General features: G+C 40.5%; 1 protein-coding gene across 1 annotated transcript in view; it reads right to left on the reverse strand.

Moving 5' to 3' along the window:
- The window catches only part of LOC106951991 (zeta-sarcoglycan-like), a 229,446-nt gene extending 210,719 nt beyond the window's left edge, over positions 1–18,727 (reverse strand). Inside the window, exon 1 of the mRNA XM_015039808.1 lies at positions 18,047–18,727. Coding sequence (XP_014895294.1) covers positions 18,047–18,085 — 39 coding nt within the window. The 5' untranslated portion in view covers positions 18,086–18,727. The remainder of the gene's footprint in view (positions 1–18,046) is intronic.
- Between the last annotated feature and the right edge of the window lie 49 nt (positions 18,728–18,776).

Here is an 18,776-nt window from a genome sequence, read left to right on the forward strand (position 1 = left end):
AGGAATCGTTTCAGCCCTAAACACAACACTGGTATGTGCTATTCAAAATTGCTGTTTTCCAACAGCTGTGCTAACGACAGAGGAACAGCTTACAGTTACAGGAAAACTGTTTACCCATCGTCATAGCTGGCTAAGCTAACGAGCATTTACAGCTAACTGCTCTATATGGAAGGAGCTGGAACTTAGCACGAAGCAAAGGATTTTTTTCATGTTGTAAAGTCATTACACAGTGACAGTTTTATCCAATATGTAAAAACATATTGCAGCTGTTGCAGCAGTAACAGGTAAATGTCATCTGTTTGTGCTGCCTGTCAGTCACTGCACCTGATAAAACCCAGCCGTCCCTCTGGAAAGCACAGAAGGATTTTATTTTTTCAAATCCCCTCCAGAGTTTATGTCAGGATGAAGAACGCTGCCAATGTTGGGGATGTTTCAAGGGCTTAGCAGGTCTTGTATGTTTATTTATTTTTTTGTTTGCTTGTTTTCACTGTTTAGGACTTCTGCTCTTTTATGGCCATTCTGACCTTCACTTTCTCTCTGCCTTGAACTCTTCAAAAAAAAAAAAAGAACTCGGCTCTGACTTTCTATGACCATTCCTGTACGCCATTTTTATCTCTGCTGTTTTCTTGCTTCCCTCTCTCTGTCCTCTTTCTATTGCTGCATTATCATCACTTTCCATCTGGGGCTCTCTGAGGCGAAACACACTGCTCTGTCCTCTTCCCCATCACTCCATTTCCATCTATCCTTCACTTTCTCACCTCTGAATTGTGGCGACGGGCAGAGGCAACGAGCCTGCCTCATTTTACCTCATTTCTGCTTCATTTCTCCTTCACGTTCTTGCCTCTTTTTGTTTATTGCGAGGATTTTATTCATTATCTCTATAGCTCGCTAATGTATAATTTCACTACCTCTATTGCCGTCACTCTCTTTATTCAGAAGTAACTTTTGCTTTTAAAGACCATTTCGGATATTTCAAATAGATAAAACGGGACTTCTGAAAACAGTTTTAAAATATAATATCTTGGTTTTTATTCATAAGTAGGGATGTAACAATCCCTCCACTACACATGTTCACCACTGCTGCAGAATCAATGAAAATATAACTCAACTATGGCAGCATTATAATCGCTTGATGATTTACACTGCAAAAACACACATTTTTACCAAGTATTTTTGCTCTATTTTCTAGTGCAAATATCTTAGTACACTTGCAATGAGCTTGGTTTAGGTAAATAATTTCTTAGTGTTGATTTTTTTTAAAAAGTACTAGTTCTACTTGCAGATTATTTAACTTACAACATGGCAAATATCTTGTTATAATGGAACTAGTACTATTTAAATCGGTGCTAAGGAATTATTTACTTTAAACAAGCTCCTATTTCTTCTTGGAAAGTTACTTGCAAGTCAGTTTTGTCTTAATGCAGGTGTATTAAGATATATGCACTAGAAAAATACCATAGATTTTGTGTTTTTGCAGTGACACAGACACTTTACTCACTTCAGGATGCCGAATGCTTGATACTGAAACTCAGCATGGCTCAGTTTCTGATTAATTACGTAAAAAAAACCGTCTGCTCATTCATTAGATCATTGAAATTTCATTTTCAGATACAGAAAAAAACAAAACAAAACACAGCAACCATAAACACACTGTTCAAACTCAGAGCAAATTGAAAGGGATGGACATACTTCAAAGACCTGACACAACTTAATGGTCCACGAAATCCCCTGGATTTCCTCATCTTGATATCTGAATGACACCATATTAAAATGATGTGACCGTAGCTTCAGGATCTCCATCGTTCTGTTTTCAGAAGGCCCTAGTAGTTTCAAACCAGAAATAAGTGTATAATAAACCAGCACATGTTTGACTAGCCAAGGTATTGTATTGTTTAAGCTTGTCTCATTTTGAACAGGCCCTATTTAAAAGAAAAATTGCATTGAAATTGAAATCGTTCCCTTTTTAAGTGTTTTTTTTTTTTTAATACAGTTGCTTTTTTAATCTCTACTTATGTACGAAGAAATTTCTGCTCAGTGTCTAGTTCTAGTTTAGGTTTGATCAGTCCAAGTATTTTTAAGAAAGAAGTGAACAAATACACTCCAGATCTCTTAAAATTACCAAACTGTATTTTCTGACTGTAGTAGGTCGACAAATCATTTGTATTCTATCTTTTACTCTTTCACAGTATTTTTCTTTTTAAACCAATAACCCCAAATTCTACCGTAAGAGTGATTTAATAGTGGTTCAGTTTGCTTTGCTGTTTACGTAACTCTCCGAGACGACAAGCCCAAACTACAAGAAACGTCGCATTGTTTTGTAATTTTGACATTTTGTTATCGCAAGTTGGATGACTTCTCCAGCATATGGTGACATTAGAGCACCCATCTCCAAACACAGACCCCTGCGAAAGCCTTTGCAGTTCACCTATAGATCACACACTCGGTGTGTCATTATCCTCAGCGCCTATTATTTCCAAACAAAAGTACTAATATAATTTGAGCTCCAAGCATCTGACTCCTAGCAGCAGTTGTCTGGCTGGTTTATAGCTCCACTCAGCCTCCTACATATTGCTCTGTTGTTCCGCTCCATCCATCCCTCCATCTCTCTTCCTTCCCTTCTCCTCTCCTTGCCACTCTTGCTTCATTTGGCTCATGATGAGATGTCACCTCTGTCCTTGAGTGGGCAAATCCCTTCTGAGGAAATGTGTTTGTTTGCGCACGTGCGTGCATGAGCGTGTGCGTGTGTATGCGCGGCAGTGCGGGGAGTGCGCTTTGCATGTGTGTGGCCCACGCTGGCCTGCAGATATGACAGACTTTAGGATTGTGCTGTCACAGCAGGTGAAGAGATGATTTACTTGTCAAGGGGCTGAGGGACCAGGAGACCGATACAGCTAAGAGATAAATGTACTCTGCAGCTGATGGAATACTGTAAAAGATGCTAACCTAGCCTGGTGGGACACCTTAACGGACCTCCGTTGCGGAGTCGGTTAAGGCGTCTTTGTCTGTCACCAACCTTGACGTGTTTATTTCCAATCAGGATTCCTATTGTTGTCGTCCGCTGGCTCCACTGGTTAATCCCTCACCTTATGAAAGCGCGCTTTTATGTGACCCCAACATGCGGTGTAAGGCTGCAGCATTCATCACGATATGCATTACATGTCAGTTCATGACAGAAAATTATATGTCTATTCTGGTCCTTTCATTTTATTTGTATCTTATGAAATGGAATAAAATGAGCGCCTTTAATTCAGACATTTTAAAGGGGGAGTGTTGTGTAAAATAATCTTTCTTGATCTTTATGTCGTGTTATAATGTCATTCCCTCATCAAAAACATAACCCGAGTGTTGCTTTCATTCTTTTATGCACACTTGAGAAATCCTTGAGTCTTCCATGGCAACCATTCGAGGGGGCCTAAATGCTTGTTCCTACAAAGTGACGCTTGTTTCCACAAAGCTCCTCCTGAGCTGCGGTTTCCGGCCAAGCTTCTGCCTCACAGAGCTTGGCTCCTACAGACTAGTGGCAGCAGCAATTAGCAAACACCTGGTGGAACTGCTCACCTGCTGAGAGCTCATCATGCAAACTACCTCTCAGTTGTACGAACAGCATAAAGGACAAATGCTGACTGTCCTAAAGAGTAGGAGCTTCTTAAAGAGGCAGAGGGCATTTTCAAGGCATCAAAATGTGGAATCAAATTTCTTTCTCAAAGTTACTTGATTGCAATATAAAGCGGCACTACGTCCCTGGAAAATGCATAGTGCCGCTCCTTTAAGAGGATCACGCTGCTGTCCTAGTGTCAGAATTTAAGAGCCATAAGGCAATTAAAATTTACGCAACAAACTATGAAGCACTGTCTCCCAGGTAACAATGTTTGGATCAGTAATAAAAAACAAGATACTTGCAGGCTGACTGGAGAGAAAACAAACCTGCTCTATGAGCTCAAACTGTCAACATGCTGATGGGAATTACATTAAATCATTCTGAAGTCAGTCTAATAAGTGAAATTATCAAAGGTATAAAATACACCCTAGCCTCTACCAGTTGGTATGCTATCTGACTGCTAATGTCCTGTTTTTAAGCATTTTTTTTACATGACACTGTTCATCCATGCTAATGTTGCTCATTATAATAATGATCTGGTATCAATAATATTTTTTAATTTAAAAAGAACAAAGATGCTTTTTCTTCAATAAAACTTATTTTATAATGAATAACAGCAGGAAAACACAAATAAATTGTCTTAAAATGTCTCATAAAGCTTCTTAATTGTTTGTCCTTATTCCACAAAATATATATCCATCTCAAATATGTGTCATGAATAAAATGTCATTATATGGTCAGAATTATAGTAATAACAAAATAAAGAAACATTGGCTTTATCTAAGAAAAGTGTCTTGCAAAAGACAGATAAGGAAGCAAGACGGTTGGGTAGCAAAGCCAATCACTTCTTAACTGATGCCATCTACATATTTATCTGTTGGACATCAGGTGTAATGACCAAGGAATTCAATTAATGGCACAAATCAGCCTGCACCATTTCTGTCACTGTAAAAAAGCATTTTCTTCAACAAAATCTAAAAATATAGACCATTTTCTAAGGACCGACATTTTCTTGCTTTGTAAATTAAGATCTAAATGTTTCCCGGCTTTTTTCAAGTGAAAATAAAAAACATATTTCAGTACCATATGGTAGTCACTTTGCTATCGAGTCGGCTTTGTAACTAAATGTAATGCATAAGCAATGTAAATGAATCTAAAAAGCTACATAAAAAGCTGCATGAAAGGCTGTGGACGTTTAAAGTGTGCTTCACCAGTTTCCACATGCTTACAATGAACTGTTATCACAAATCAACAACGGGTTGATTTGCTTATCCTGCCAGCTGTCCTCCTGACCAGAAGAGGGCGATGTTGAGTTGTTTCTTTTGAACTATACTTAACGTTTTCCATCTGCATTAAAATGATTCAGTGACTATACAGTGTAAAAAAAAAAAAAAGAAGAAGAAAACTCTGTAAGCAAAGGTTGATTTTGAATCACTTCTTGAGAATAGCCTGTGGTAGACAGACCTGACTCTGCCCAGCCTGACTGCAGGCCACTGGACACTAGATGGGGAGAATAGAAGTAAACAATAAGGATTGACACAAACAATTGAGTTTTAATTAGCTTGCTATGGTAAACACTATGCTCAAAGAGTGCCTTTTAATAGATTAAGCTATGGAGTCTGAAGCCTCTTCATCTCGTCTAATAGGATTTTTTTCCTCGAAGTACACAACACAGAGTAAAACTGTTTTGTCGTCGGCAAACAACATAGTTCATAAGTTAGCCCATCATTTACATGAGACCGCTGTCTGGAAACTGAGTGTTTCTCCATGTCAATTGGAGAAAAGTTTCATGCTTAGACAAAACCGCTAAGGCACCTTGTAGTTATCATGCCAGGCCACTACATGGCGCTGTGACGTCAGCATGTCATCAAAACGCAGTGTGCTGTCGACCCTTAGCCTCCACTTTATTGAGAAACAGTAACCCATAAAATAAAATTTAAAAAAACACACATATATATTACTTACACATGTGTTATGTACAAATGATATATGAAACACACATATATTACTATTCGTGCTAAACTGAACAGGTTAAGTAGCCCAACGTAGCACAATGCTATCCACCATTGATCTGTCCCCTCATGTGTAGAATAAACCCTACAGCTGCGTGTTCTGGCCGTGTGCGCTTTCACGCCTTAGACTGAGTTTAAAACCAGCTAATAGAACAACATGGTATACCTTCTTATGATAGGAATAGGAAATAGGAAAGCTTAGCTGACCAATTGTTGTTGGAAAGCTTAGTCATTATGTTCATAGACATAATGACTAAGATGGACACTGGTATACTAAAGTGCAACAGTAAGGTCAAAGAGATTAATAAACGGTGAGAAATTTGAAAGAGTAATTTATCTACACTGATTTCTGTGGCCATGACAAAATGTTGCACTTTGTGTCTGATGCTGGTAGTAATTTAACCAGGGGTGTGTCTGAAAAACAATCTAAATAGTGACCCTTTCACCAGATTAAGTGAGACTTGCTTTCTTTCGGTAGCAGCAAAACTTCAGCAGCACAAAGGATCCTTGTGCTTTTCATATTCAATTAAACTTGTATCTCCAGTGAAACTCATGTCAGCGGTTGAAGCCACATCTGCGCTTTGGGAGCTAGCAGGCAGAACAAGACTGCGTCTGAAAAGATGAATAGTAGCCTGTCATTTCATTGTCACCTGCAAGGACTCGTGAAAGGATATTCAGGCTGGGGCACATTACAGCTGACCTGCTGCTGCAGAAATATAAAATAAAATAAAATAAAATAAAATAAAATAAAATAAGCTGCAGGATAAAAAGATTGAGGAGCAATTCAACACCAAGATTTTCAGCTACCTTGAAAGGATTTTTCTGTCACAGGTAAAATACACGATGCGTGGAGGATTATGTGTGCTTCCGGAAAGTACACGAAATAGAGAATACAACTTCATTTCAGTAAAGTGGCAGTGAACAATAAGCACAATAAAGCCAAATGTGCCCCTGTTGGCGAAAAATAGTCACTTTTAATTATAATCAGAGGCACAGACGGCGGAATCAGCTTCTGTGTTTAATCTGCAGCCGCAGATAAAAGGCAGTGATTGGTGTATCTGACAAAAAAAAAAAAAACACACAGGTGATTATTACCTTGCCATAGCAGGATCAGGGAACAATTACCAGATCTTGATTATCTTGTCATTGTCGCATAATTCAATTTTGAGGAAAACTGGTGTTGACAAAGTGAGTCATATTGCAATAATCTCCAGATGATAATGGCAATTAGAGCAAAGGAGGGGGTCATGGGGGGAATTAAATGACTGAGACCTGTAATGAACATGAGATCCATGTCTGGCCGCACTCTGCAGCACCGCCTAATAACCTGTGGTTGATGGGCAAAGGGACGTGGCTCATAATAATAGCATTGCATTGAAATTGTTGGGTATTTTTGTCAGTGTTTTCATGATTTCATTGTTCATTTTTGCTCTATACTTCTTGCCATATCCAGAATCTTTTTGTATTCAGATCATCACAAACATACAGCCAGGGATACAGCAGAATGGCTCAGATCAAAGAATAGTCGTGTTAACAATAAACCCGTGAAGGTTCAGAAGTAAGACCTGAAAATGAATGTTCACAAGCACAAAAAATTTTATTCACTCGATGTACATAACTGGTGATGAAGAAGTAAGATTTGCAGCTGCAACGTCAGTAAAAGTTGATTTGTTAATCAGGTGGCCAATGACCAAAATTCCACCACAATTTACCTTAAATGCTAAACAAAATGTTTAGTTTGTTTAGTAATAAGTTTTGCACTTGCACAAAATAAAAGGACACGAGAAAAAACATGCAGTCCAAGGTTACTGCCGTATTGTAAGACACATCCACCGCCTGTACCTTGAGACAGTCTCAGCACAGAGTGCAGTGCAGATAACAGGAAGACGAATGATTGTGTGAAAATACGGCAAATGAAGCATGTTCTGTAACGCCGTCGCATTATGTAAGCTCTAATGCGTCTTCAGCAACGTGTTGATAACTTTCAGCTGCGGTACACGCCGCGTGCATTAAGCTCGCGAGGCCGCGCGCTTTCCCGACGTCAAAAATCAAAACGGCCTCAGCGCGTGAAGGACGACGCAGTTTGCAGGAACGGAACATAAAGTGGACCGAAGTATTCCCTCCTGCGACTGGAGACATGCTACGAGTAGAAACACTCGCCGTTCGCTACACACACACACACACACAACCCGAGGCTTAGAGTTGAAAGGTTGAGTGGCAGGTAACATGGGGAAGCATCAGTCATTGTTAAGACTTGATCGCTCATTGGGGAGGTTCCATAGCAACAGACGTGGAGTTTGCCGGATTATTGTCACGAGTGGCGATCCGAGGCCAAATATTAAAGTAAGTACCGCTGAGAAAAACGCATGGGTGGTTTTGCTCTGCTGCATTTTCTTTTGTATTCAAGGATATATGAAAATGTGCAAACAAATCTCTCCACTGCCAGCTATTTTTAGCAGGAGCTGATGGGCTGCAGGTCTGTGGGTGTATCCACGTGTGCGTGCGTGTGTGTGTGTGTGTGTGTAATTGCAAAACTGTGTGGTGATGTGGACCTTCGAGAATCCCCAGAGCCAAGTTGAACTCCATCATGTCCCCCCCCCCCCTCAGCTTACAGAGCACCTCTGCATTTCTCTGTGCCTTCGCTTCCTCAGGTATCTGCTCAGGAGCAGTGCATCTGCACACCTTTTCTTGTCAATAATTTCTTCCCTCTGGGTTTAAAAAATATCAAAAAATAAATCAAATGTTGCTTTTGTACCATTATTTGTCACTCGGAGTGAGTGCCACGTGTCCCCGAATCAATTTAAATGCTTAAGTAAACCTCACCTGGGTCCAGTCATTGTCTGGCGTGTAATTTTATGCAGAATGCGCTTTAGTTTGCGACACCATTTACTTGGGAGAACTAAGAGCTTAACTGCGAACATTTATTAGGTTCCTGTGAAACACTGGCATGGCAGCATCAGTAATTCTAAAGTAAATTAAATTTTCCCTATTTGGCAAAAAACTCATTAACCTTGGGGTTGACCCCTAAAATCTGTCAAGTTGGACTAATTAGGGTAATAGATGGCATGTAGGCTAACAATCTTCGCAGGTTTTTATACAGCATGACTCCACCACTAGCTTGTGTGTAGCTTTTCTTGTGGGGGGGGGGCTGCACAGCTCGGGTCCAGCTCACCAGTTCACAGTATTAAGTATTCAATTGCGGTCAGCATCACATTGCAGCGGATGCATTCAGAATGTCATGGTGTGAATTCTTCTAAATGACTCACCACGTCCTCCATCCACGAGGTAAATACTGCTCTTTTGTCAGAGCTGGCAGCATGCCTCAGCGCTTCCTTTGCTGAAGCATCAGCTGTGTCAGTATTACACATGGAGAACTTCATTTTGTTAAAAACCACCCTCAAAGTGCACCTCGAGGAAGCAAATATAGCCGAGCAAACACATTTATACCTCTTGAACTGTTTCACTCTTTTTTTTTTTCTGTTTTTGTTTTTTTGTTACAACTACAGAATTTCAAGTATTTTATTGTGTTTTTTTTGTTTGTTTGTTTGTTTTTTGTTTTTTTTTCTTGCCGATATTTGACTTTTGGAGCTCAGAAATGTCCAAGTTTTTCCTGGATAATTTGTCAGATTAATCTCAACATTTCTGAGTTTTGCGGCAGAAATGTACTTCTTTTTCTTTCTATCTACAATGCTTCGAATTCTCCGTCATAGTCGACCTAATACGCATCCCAGTTTTTTCTCACAGATAACTGCTTAACATTGTCAGCTGCAGTTGAGCGTTTAAAGTCACAGGAACCTGAGACAGATCAGAAAATGTATCTTGCTCATCTAACAACTAGAGCTGCATGTCACTCTTTGTCCTCTTGTTTTCTTCAATGATTTATCATTCTTGTTATTATTATAAAATAAGAAAGATAATAAGACCAAAGACTTATTTTGTTATACTGAAACAATTTGAAAACCAAATCTTGTTGAATTGTTTAATTCAGACACCCACACATAGACAGTCTATTGACCAAAATCTCCACTGTTTTTTTTTTTAGACAGAGATTACTGCTGAATATTACACAGTGGATGTGAAAGCCACGTCGGTCCTAAGCGCAAGAGTCAAAAGAAGCTACATTTGCGGCTTCTCGTAAACATTAAAAACTCGGATAACAATCAGATTAAAGCAGCTTTAATTGCTTCTGTTGGTTTTTACAAATTCAATAGATCATTTTCATCACCTTCGTTCAGCATCGTCCTAATTAGCGGATTTGCTTTCAAAATATTCACAATATGTGGAGATCAAGCGCTTCTTACCGCTTCAACACAATCCATTGCAGTATTTTTTTTTTTTCAAATAGCAGTTAAAATGTGGTTTCTTGGGTTGACACTATCCCTCATTACAGTATTTCTCTTATTTATCAGCGTTATTGTGAACTCATGATAGGACCCTGCTAGCACACAGGGATGTAATTACAAATGTGAGCTTAAAAAAAAAAACAAAAAAAAAACACACACACAGAGACAATGTGTGGTAAAGTTTACTTTTAGTCATCTCATTAAGCAAAGTGGTGGGGCATTAATATGTGGACAAACCAGTGTACACACACACACACACACACACACACACACACACACGACTGGAAGCAATATTAAAGTCTGAGGCTTCAACACAGTGGATTACTGTGCTCAGCTGCTCAACAAGCACAACAGAAACTAATTTCTCCCCCCAACGATGAATATGTGTGCACACGGAGAGCTTAAATGCTGAAAGTTAACCTTTAGAAGGCCAACAGGAGCCCTGAAGCTGTTAAACCTTTAAATGTTTTATTTATTTTTTTTATTTAGAAGAACTCATAAAATTGGATCCACATAAAAACACACACACACACACACAATACAGTAAAGTATTTTTGGTCTCAGTTTGTTTTCCATGTTACAGGGGGAATAGAAAAATGTCAAATTCATACATTATGAACACCGGTGTGTAGTGGAAGTGGCCTTTCTGCAAGAAGAGGTAATTAACTGTTACACTGACTACTGGACTTGGCAAATTACCGTAAACACTATCTTCTCACGCCCCGAGCTGCGTGTAATGCTTTTGTTTATTGGAGTGGGTGTTTGCATGAATTCTGACAGTGCAAACAGCGAAAGACTGTGTAAATACAGAGAAAATACGACGGCACAACGTAGCAACCGAAAGTTCAAAGCGTCTCGAGAAAACTGTAAAATACATCACCACATGCGTAACAGTGAGGAGACATTAACGCTTTTCCTCTTTTCTTTTAAACGTATTTTTTTTTGTAGTACACTCAGGAGCATTTTAGCCTACAGAGAAGAGTCTAACGAGTGGATGAGAAAGCATTTCTTCAGCCTACAAAAGCTGACAGGTGCAACGCAACAAATTAGGATGTAATCGAAAAGTTCAGTAATTCAGCACAGACATTGAAAATCATCTATTGCATAAATTGAATTAACGCGATCATGACCTACAACTCACAAAGACCCACTTACTGAGAAAATCTGAATACCACAGGTAACCAATGAAAACATAGATTTAATACAGAAATGTTGGCCTCCTGAGCGTATGCACTCAACTCCCGATCGAGGTTGTTTGAGCGTGGATTGCTAATCGGTTGCCTCAGTAGCAGTTTTCGGCTCACCTGCAGCACTTGGGCCGGCTCATCCCATCTTCCTCTTGAGAATACACAACTGGTTCTCTATGGGGGTCCGGTCATGTGAGTGTGCTGACCAATCAAACGCAGTGACAGCATGCTCATCAGGCCAATCAGGTTGCGACTTTTCTGGCAATGTGGGTTGGAAAATAAAGTTTTTAGACAACTTTAGAGTTGATAAACCACAGTGAGCCAACTAATGGTTCCAAACGAACTTGAATAGAGTTGTTAGTATGGACTTGTGAGCTAGAAGGAAATCTTGACACTCTTTGACGAATCGGTCGAAAAGTTGGCATTATCCAGATTCACTTTCTTTAAATGGGTTACCTTGAGATGACAGACTGTTGAATCCCAGGTCTACATTCCCGCGTAATGGTATTCATTTTCCATACATAAGTAAGAAATATAGACATGGGACGTATATCAATATGTCAGCGCTGTGTGGTCCCATCCCACAGATTGAGAAACTGCCATGTCGACAAATTCACATGCGGCTATCAATACTTTCATTTGGCAACTGGGGAGGACGCTGACATTAATTCAGTGCCGCGCTCAGTTATCCTAATGCGCCGCGGCGCGTCCGTTATGGATTCAAAAGTGAAATCTGCAGACGTGCAAACGTTTGCGGAGCCTGCGGCGCGGCGAGGCGTCGACTCCATTTGGCTCGAAGCGAGGCGGCCACTTTTCAGGTTTCGCAGCTGTCACGGTGACGGCTTCAACAAACATGACTGCCAGCACAGCATAATGTATTCCACATCGCAGCGCATTAAAGTTATCACTTCACGTTTTATTTTTTTATTTTTTTTATGCTTTTACCAGAGTTAACAGAAGCGATGATACACAAAATGACAAATTGTGCTTGCCTGAAGGTTAGAGCAGCAAGCTTTTTGGGGAGGGGTGGCGGAGGGACGGGGGCGGGTTTGGCTGGCTTAAATGAATGAGTAATGCTCTCCTGTCCCTCGGCAGCTACTTTTGAAGTGCCCTTGGAAAAGGCACTGAACCCCCAATTGCTCAAATTGAGCTGCTCAGTGGCCAGAAATGCAAAACTATGACTGCACTGGGTGGTTACCAAATGGAGTTGAATGAAAGAGAGCACCCAGGGTGGGAAGAAAAAAAAACCTCCCAACAAAGACTGGGCTCAGTCCAGAACTCCAGGTGAGGATATTTTGTCAGCTACCACGATCGGCAACCATCAATTCACACTCGTGCTTCATTCGGACTAGTTTGCCTGCATTTTTGTAGGAACTACTATAAATCAGGCTCAGAAGCTGCAGTTAGTAAATAATTTAGAACTTCTGCTGTAATTCTTTAATATTCATTTGTTGGAATTATAATTCAGTTACCCTGTTATTTTCCTTATGCTTAAGTCAAGTCAACTTTGTTTGCATAGCACATTTCAGCAACAAGGCAGTTCGCAGTGATTTACACCATAGATACATAATACTGTCACCAATTATGAAACAAGCAATAAACATTCTGTCAAGTACCATCAACAAATCATAAAGCAGATCAAATATATTGATCAGTGTTCCGGTCATTCATCAAGGCAACTCTAAACAGGTGGGCGGGTTTTTGTCTTGATTTAGTGTTTTGCCAAATTTGAAGTTTTGTGGAAGTTTGTTCCTGATTTGTGATCTATAGAAGCTGAATGCTGCTTCTCTATGTTTGGTTCTGGTTCTGAGGATGCAGAACCAGAAGACCTGAGAGGTCCAGAAGGTTGGTCTCTTTGGTGCTATGCCGTTCAGTGATTTATAAACTAATATAAGTATTATTTTCCAAACTACAGGGAGCCAGTGGAAGGACTGGTTGGTTGTTTTTGACTGAAATAACCAAAAAGAGACAGGAAGAGGGTCTTAGCGCTGTCAGTCACCCTCGTGTATGCGTTGCTCACCAATGACGGCGGATTAGCAGTTCTCCTGGATCGATAAGTTCCTTCTCTGCCATTAGTACATTGAGCACGGGGATGATTGACAGCGCTAAGACCCTCCTCCTGGCTCTGATTGGTTGTTTTTGACCAGGAGCGGTGCATATGTTCAGACGGCAATAGTAGCTCAGGTAGGAGATGGATGAGCTTGAGCTTTTCACAGATTATCATTCTCGTATTATACTGCCACGACGCGGTGACACTTTTAGCAAATGTGTTCAAAACATACAAGTTAAAAACTGCTCATGAATACATATTTGCATGCCATTTTGTGACTGTAACTCCGAAACCAATTCATTCGATTCCATCTTATCACGCTATAGTTCATACTTTCAGCTAAACCACATTTTAAAATGCCGCCGTTACAAGTCAGGAGCCTCTGATCTAGAGGGTCAAATTCACCGCCTTTATTATTCTGCATAGAATTTATAGCACAGCTATTACTAAAGATCAATAGCACTTAAACTGCTCCATCGATATTGAAACCTGCGCTGATTTACAAGCACACGGTCCTAGTCAAACCAAGACAAATACGCACCGTTGCACAGCAATATTTAGCCATTGTTTGCTGCTGTCTAAATGCCGTCCTCTCAGTTCTCAGAGACCATTTGTTAACACACCTCCAGATACTACATGTACACTCGGTAATTCAAAAAAGAAAAAAAAAAAAAGGTCTTTCAATAAATTGGACTGGAGTGTATAAATGTCTATTTAATTTATATTCAGTGTATTAAAATCCAGCAAGCTTGGAAGTGTGCGCCCCTACACGCACACTTCCAGTTAACTGTATTTGAAAGGATTTTCTTTCCCAGGCAGCAGTTTGGTCTCACCACTATATAGACAAATCAAGACTAACAAACAGACACACACACATGCACATACACACTGCTATACAAATACAGGAACACAAGAGGGCACAGAACGTGTTTACTCTGAGAGCGCCCATGGCCGGGGCCTCGGGCGCTTCTCTGGCAGGTGAGCAGACGAAAAGATGGACTGCCAGCAGAGAGTGAAAATCCTATCAACTTAATGTGCAGAGTGGCGCACTTATACCGGCCAGGGCTGGGATTTGATTACAGACAATCACTTGGGAGTTACATGTAGGCAACCGTTGCAATTTAGCTCAATCCAGGATTTGTGTCTTCTCAACGTTTCTCTGCTTAAAAAATAAAATAAAATCCCTCTGACACTCGGCTCATTACAGTGACATAATGTACCTAGCATGCACTTCAAAAAGCTGCATGTTAAGGATTATACTAAGCAGTTTTTTTTTTTTTGTATATTAAATTTGTTGTATATGATTAATAAAAATGTGACACGATTTCGATACATGTAGGATTCAATCCAGTTTAATTGATTGCCTGTCCATTGCGTTTCTACGCAGTTCTGTTCAATTCTCATTTCCCTTCAGAGCCCGTTTGGGATTTCTTCCATTGAGCTCAATTTCTCCAGTAGAATTTCAACTCAATGTACAGAGGGAGGGGTCCTGAAATGATGACGTGGATCTTCTGTGCTGTAAGTCTACCATGGTTGTAGTTTGACAATGGCAGCGGAGAAAGTGAATGAAGCCGTTAATTCAAAGTTGGCCACGCTTCCACATACTGAGAGATTCAAATCGGACAAAGGGGAATGCTTAAAACATATTTTTGCTAGCAAAGATGTCGTTTGGTGCGGCACTTCTCTGTTCGCAGTGAGGGCTGGTTGTTTACAGCACACGCGACTTCTGGCAAACTTCATAGCATAACTGACGCATTACATATGTCATAGCTAAACGTTAGCGATTGGGTAAAATCAGATTCGATCGATTAAAACTTCAACAGAGTTCTCCTCTTAAGCAAGTGACCGCTTCCAAATCCTCTGTACAAAGTGAAGCCTTGAACAAGGGACTCATTTTCCAAAAATATCAAATAAAAAGCATGCTATTGATGTAAACACTTTTACACCTTTGTGTAGGTATATAACATTATTTAATGGTTAAAAGAAAAGATTAAAAAAGTGACTGGTGGCTTTGAACGTGATATAATATGATTATTTGGAATGTCTGTCATAGCTGCTGTGTAACGTCTCACTCTTGGTTCATGAAGGATTCACAGCTTAACTAAAAACATATCTAATAATTATTCATAAGTTCTGTGTAATAATTCTCTTTAAAGTGATGTTTTCCTGGCTGAAGCTGCAAATTTCTCTGTATTCTACTTTTTAAAGATAGAGCGAGAAAAACATTTCACACCCACAAGCACAGAAAGAGTTGTTCAGCACTTCTGAGGGTCAGCTTCGGCGGATAACCGTTGAGGTCATTTTCAATTTGGAATGCCAATTTTCATCTTTTGAATCCGCAATCTGCGAGTTTTATGGCCAGAGTCGTTTTGAAGTTCTGTGTCGGCACAGCATCAAGGTCTCCCCTCCCCCCGTTTCAGAAATTGAATCACATAAAATGCTACCCAAAAAAAAAATTCAAAACCGCAGGGAATTTCATTGATTTGCTCGTTTACTCAATCACTGGTTCACAGTACAACAGCAGCACGTTTCCACCCTCGGTTGCTCGCATTTGATTACCACTTAACAACTGTTTCTGTCCAATATGTGTAAGCATATTTCAGACGATCACAGGAATCAGCAACAGTCTTGGTAATATACATTATTTTTGTTGTGTAATAGATTAATTCTGAGGTTGTGGACACATGAATGCCATCATTCATTTTCAGTTACATTTTCGGGTAAATAAAAAAATGATATATTTAGTTGCCGTTTGACTCCATCTGTACAGTCCTCACACTGTTGGTGAAAACTGGGCGACTGAAACAAAACATACAGTAAATGGATGAGAGCATGGAGACGTGCAATGCCACTATATAACCAGCAAACCCAGAGGAAGAGGCTACATCCGGAGGATGCTCAAACTACTGATGCCTCGAGAAAACCTCCTTCAACATTTGATGATCGCTGGCATTTATCAGCCCCAGTGACCGTAAGGGCACTTAGAGCTGCTACTTCGACATACTGCTGGACTCTGCTCTACTGGACAGAAATTTTAGTGTCTGGAAAAGATCTTTATACAACCCTAAAGCTTCCAGGCTTCTGATAGAGGACCTGAACTTAAAGTGGGCGTGTGGAGAGTTATTTTTTGAGGCAGTCAAACAGTGTTTACCACTGATCTCTGTTATATTGGAAACACTCTGGAATGCTTGATCCTAACTTAAAGAGTTCAGAAGATTTGGGGGTTTGCTGAGGAATTGTGTAGTGGTGTTTTTTTTTGTGTTTTTTTTTTGCATCATTAAAGTTTAACATGGATTAACTGAGAATTGTAGATGGATACAGAACCTCCATTGTTCACAGACCACATTCACTCAGCCTGCACATAAACAAACATGAGCTCAGGCAGGTAGAGTGAGTCCAAACGCAGAAGCTATAAGGTGAGTCGTTCCATTCGCTCAGTTAGATTAACTTTTTTTTTTTTTTTTTCCATTCACTTCACAATACTTTTTACTTCTATGTGAGCAACATTGTTTTGAAGTAAGGCTGCTGTTACTCGACTACCATTTCTGGCTGCTCTACCCGCCTCCAGTTTCTTCACTTTAACCAAAAGCTGCATTCCCGTTTGAACACAAGCCTCAATGTTGTATTGATATTTTCTATCTGCTGAGCAACATGAAGGTCGAGTAAACAGACAGTAAACAGTAGATATTGTCCCTGGATGTACTTTAGCTAGTCTATCCATCAACTACAGTAAGCACTGATTTTTGTTGTAAAAAGAAAATAAAATGTGGAAATGTGTGTGTGTGTGTGTGTGTGTTCCGCCTGAATTTGTCATTTTGTAACGATTATGATTTTTTTTTTTTTTTTTGAAACTGCACATAATTTTACATCTTAGTCTGCATGACTACACTGAAAATAATTTTGAGTGACATTTACTCAGAAAAAGCCAGGCAAGTTTTTACACTTCTAAAATTCTTTGGGAAAAGAGATATTTTTAACAATTTTGGACAAAATGTACCCAGTTGAATCGTACATGCGTCTAAGTTGGGAGCTCATCGCAATAGTTTAGCTCATACTGCTTGACATGGTGGCTTAAGTTTACTTGTCTTTTGATTCAAAGTAACACAATATACTACATTTTAAAGCAAAGGCGCTAACATGATAACTTTTTTGTAAAATTTAGATAATAATCGGGGGGGAGTAATATTTACAGGACCACACGTAACTTATTTTCAGGTGATTTAATTTTTCACAAATTAAGTCAGATTAAATGGTAACACTCAACATTACTCATGACATTTTACCAAATACCTTTTTTACTGTCACTTGAGAAGTTGTGATGGTTGCTATATTTCTTAATTTTACTCATGTGGTGCTACTTGTTCCCTGAGTACAATTTTTTGGATACTCCACCAAGAAGAGACAGATCATGAATGTGATAACAGGGGAACACTGTCACAATTTCACCGGCACATCCAAACCGGTGCGCGTTTATTGAGGACGCAGTGAAACTTAACCTGCTCAGTCTCTCTTTCCTCTACTTTCCTTATCCATCTTAGACATATGCATTTCACCTACAGTGAACATTTTCAAGACCTCCCCTCACGTCCAACAAACAGAGACTCGGCCAACTATCAAAGCCGTCGCCAGGAGCCTCTATCCCCCCCCATCGCCCCCTTCAACTCACCATCAGTCACTCAGCGGCGGATTAATCCAAGCAGTCACCCGAGACAACCGATCAGTCACTCATCAGTCGCGCTCACCCAACATGCCACCCATCTGGAGTGGCACATCAGCTCACTCCGCGGGAGTGATTTCGCGCCTCCCCGCCTAAGACCGGGGAGGTGGATGGGAGGAGGGGAGGGAGGGGGTCTTACCTTGAGCGCTTCGATATCCAAAGACGTGGAGCGGTCCATGACTGATTCCGTTGAGCTGCAAATCAAACAGAAAGTCCCAAAGGCGAAGATGATCAGAGGAAAACAGATTAGAAACGGAACCAGAGGAGGGGAGAGAAAGCAAAAAAAAAAAACAAAGAAAAAAAGAAAAGTTGGGGAAGCTCTCTAGAGTCCCAAACTCTGCTGCTGCTGCTGCTGCTGCTGGTGCAGCAGCAGCATCTTCCCTCCCCGCAACTCCCCTGGGCCGTTGCTAAGACTGGGTTGTTAATATTCCAGTAGGGCGACGGATTTTCTCAGTTTCGAGCCTCCAGGTGGGACGCTTGGCAAAAAAAAAAAAAGAAAAAAAAAATTAAAAAGTCCCCACCGCCGCGCGCGCACACATGTACATCCAACCTCCGGTCAGTCCGTGCAGCGAACGAAGGGAACGAAAAGACGTGAAAATAAAAAAATAAATGGGGGGGGGGGGGGGGGGGAGGGCAGCGCCGTGCGTAATGATGTTCTCAGGAAGAAGCGGCTTTTGCGCACTTGGCGATCCCTGCTTTCTGTGGTTGTTACATCTGAGTGAGAAACATTCCCCCACCGCCCCCCAATCCACTTCCTTCCCTCTGCTGGAATGATGCCGGGATTCTGGTTCTCTCTCTCCCTCACCCTCCTTCTCTCTCTCTCTCTCCTTTACACACACCAGCGCGCGCGCACACACACACACACACAC

The sequence above is a fragment of the Poecilia latipinna genome, unplaced genomic scaffold, assembly GCF_001443285.1.
Source record: "Poecilia latipinna isolate Pla-1442-1.1 unplaced genomic scaffold, P_latipinna-1.0 Scaffold486, whole genome shotgun sequence".
NCBI classification, from domain to species: Eukaryota; Metazoa; Chordata; class Actinopteri; order Cyprinodontiformes; family Poeciliidae; genus Poecilia; species Poecilia latipinna.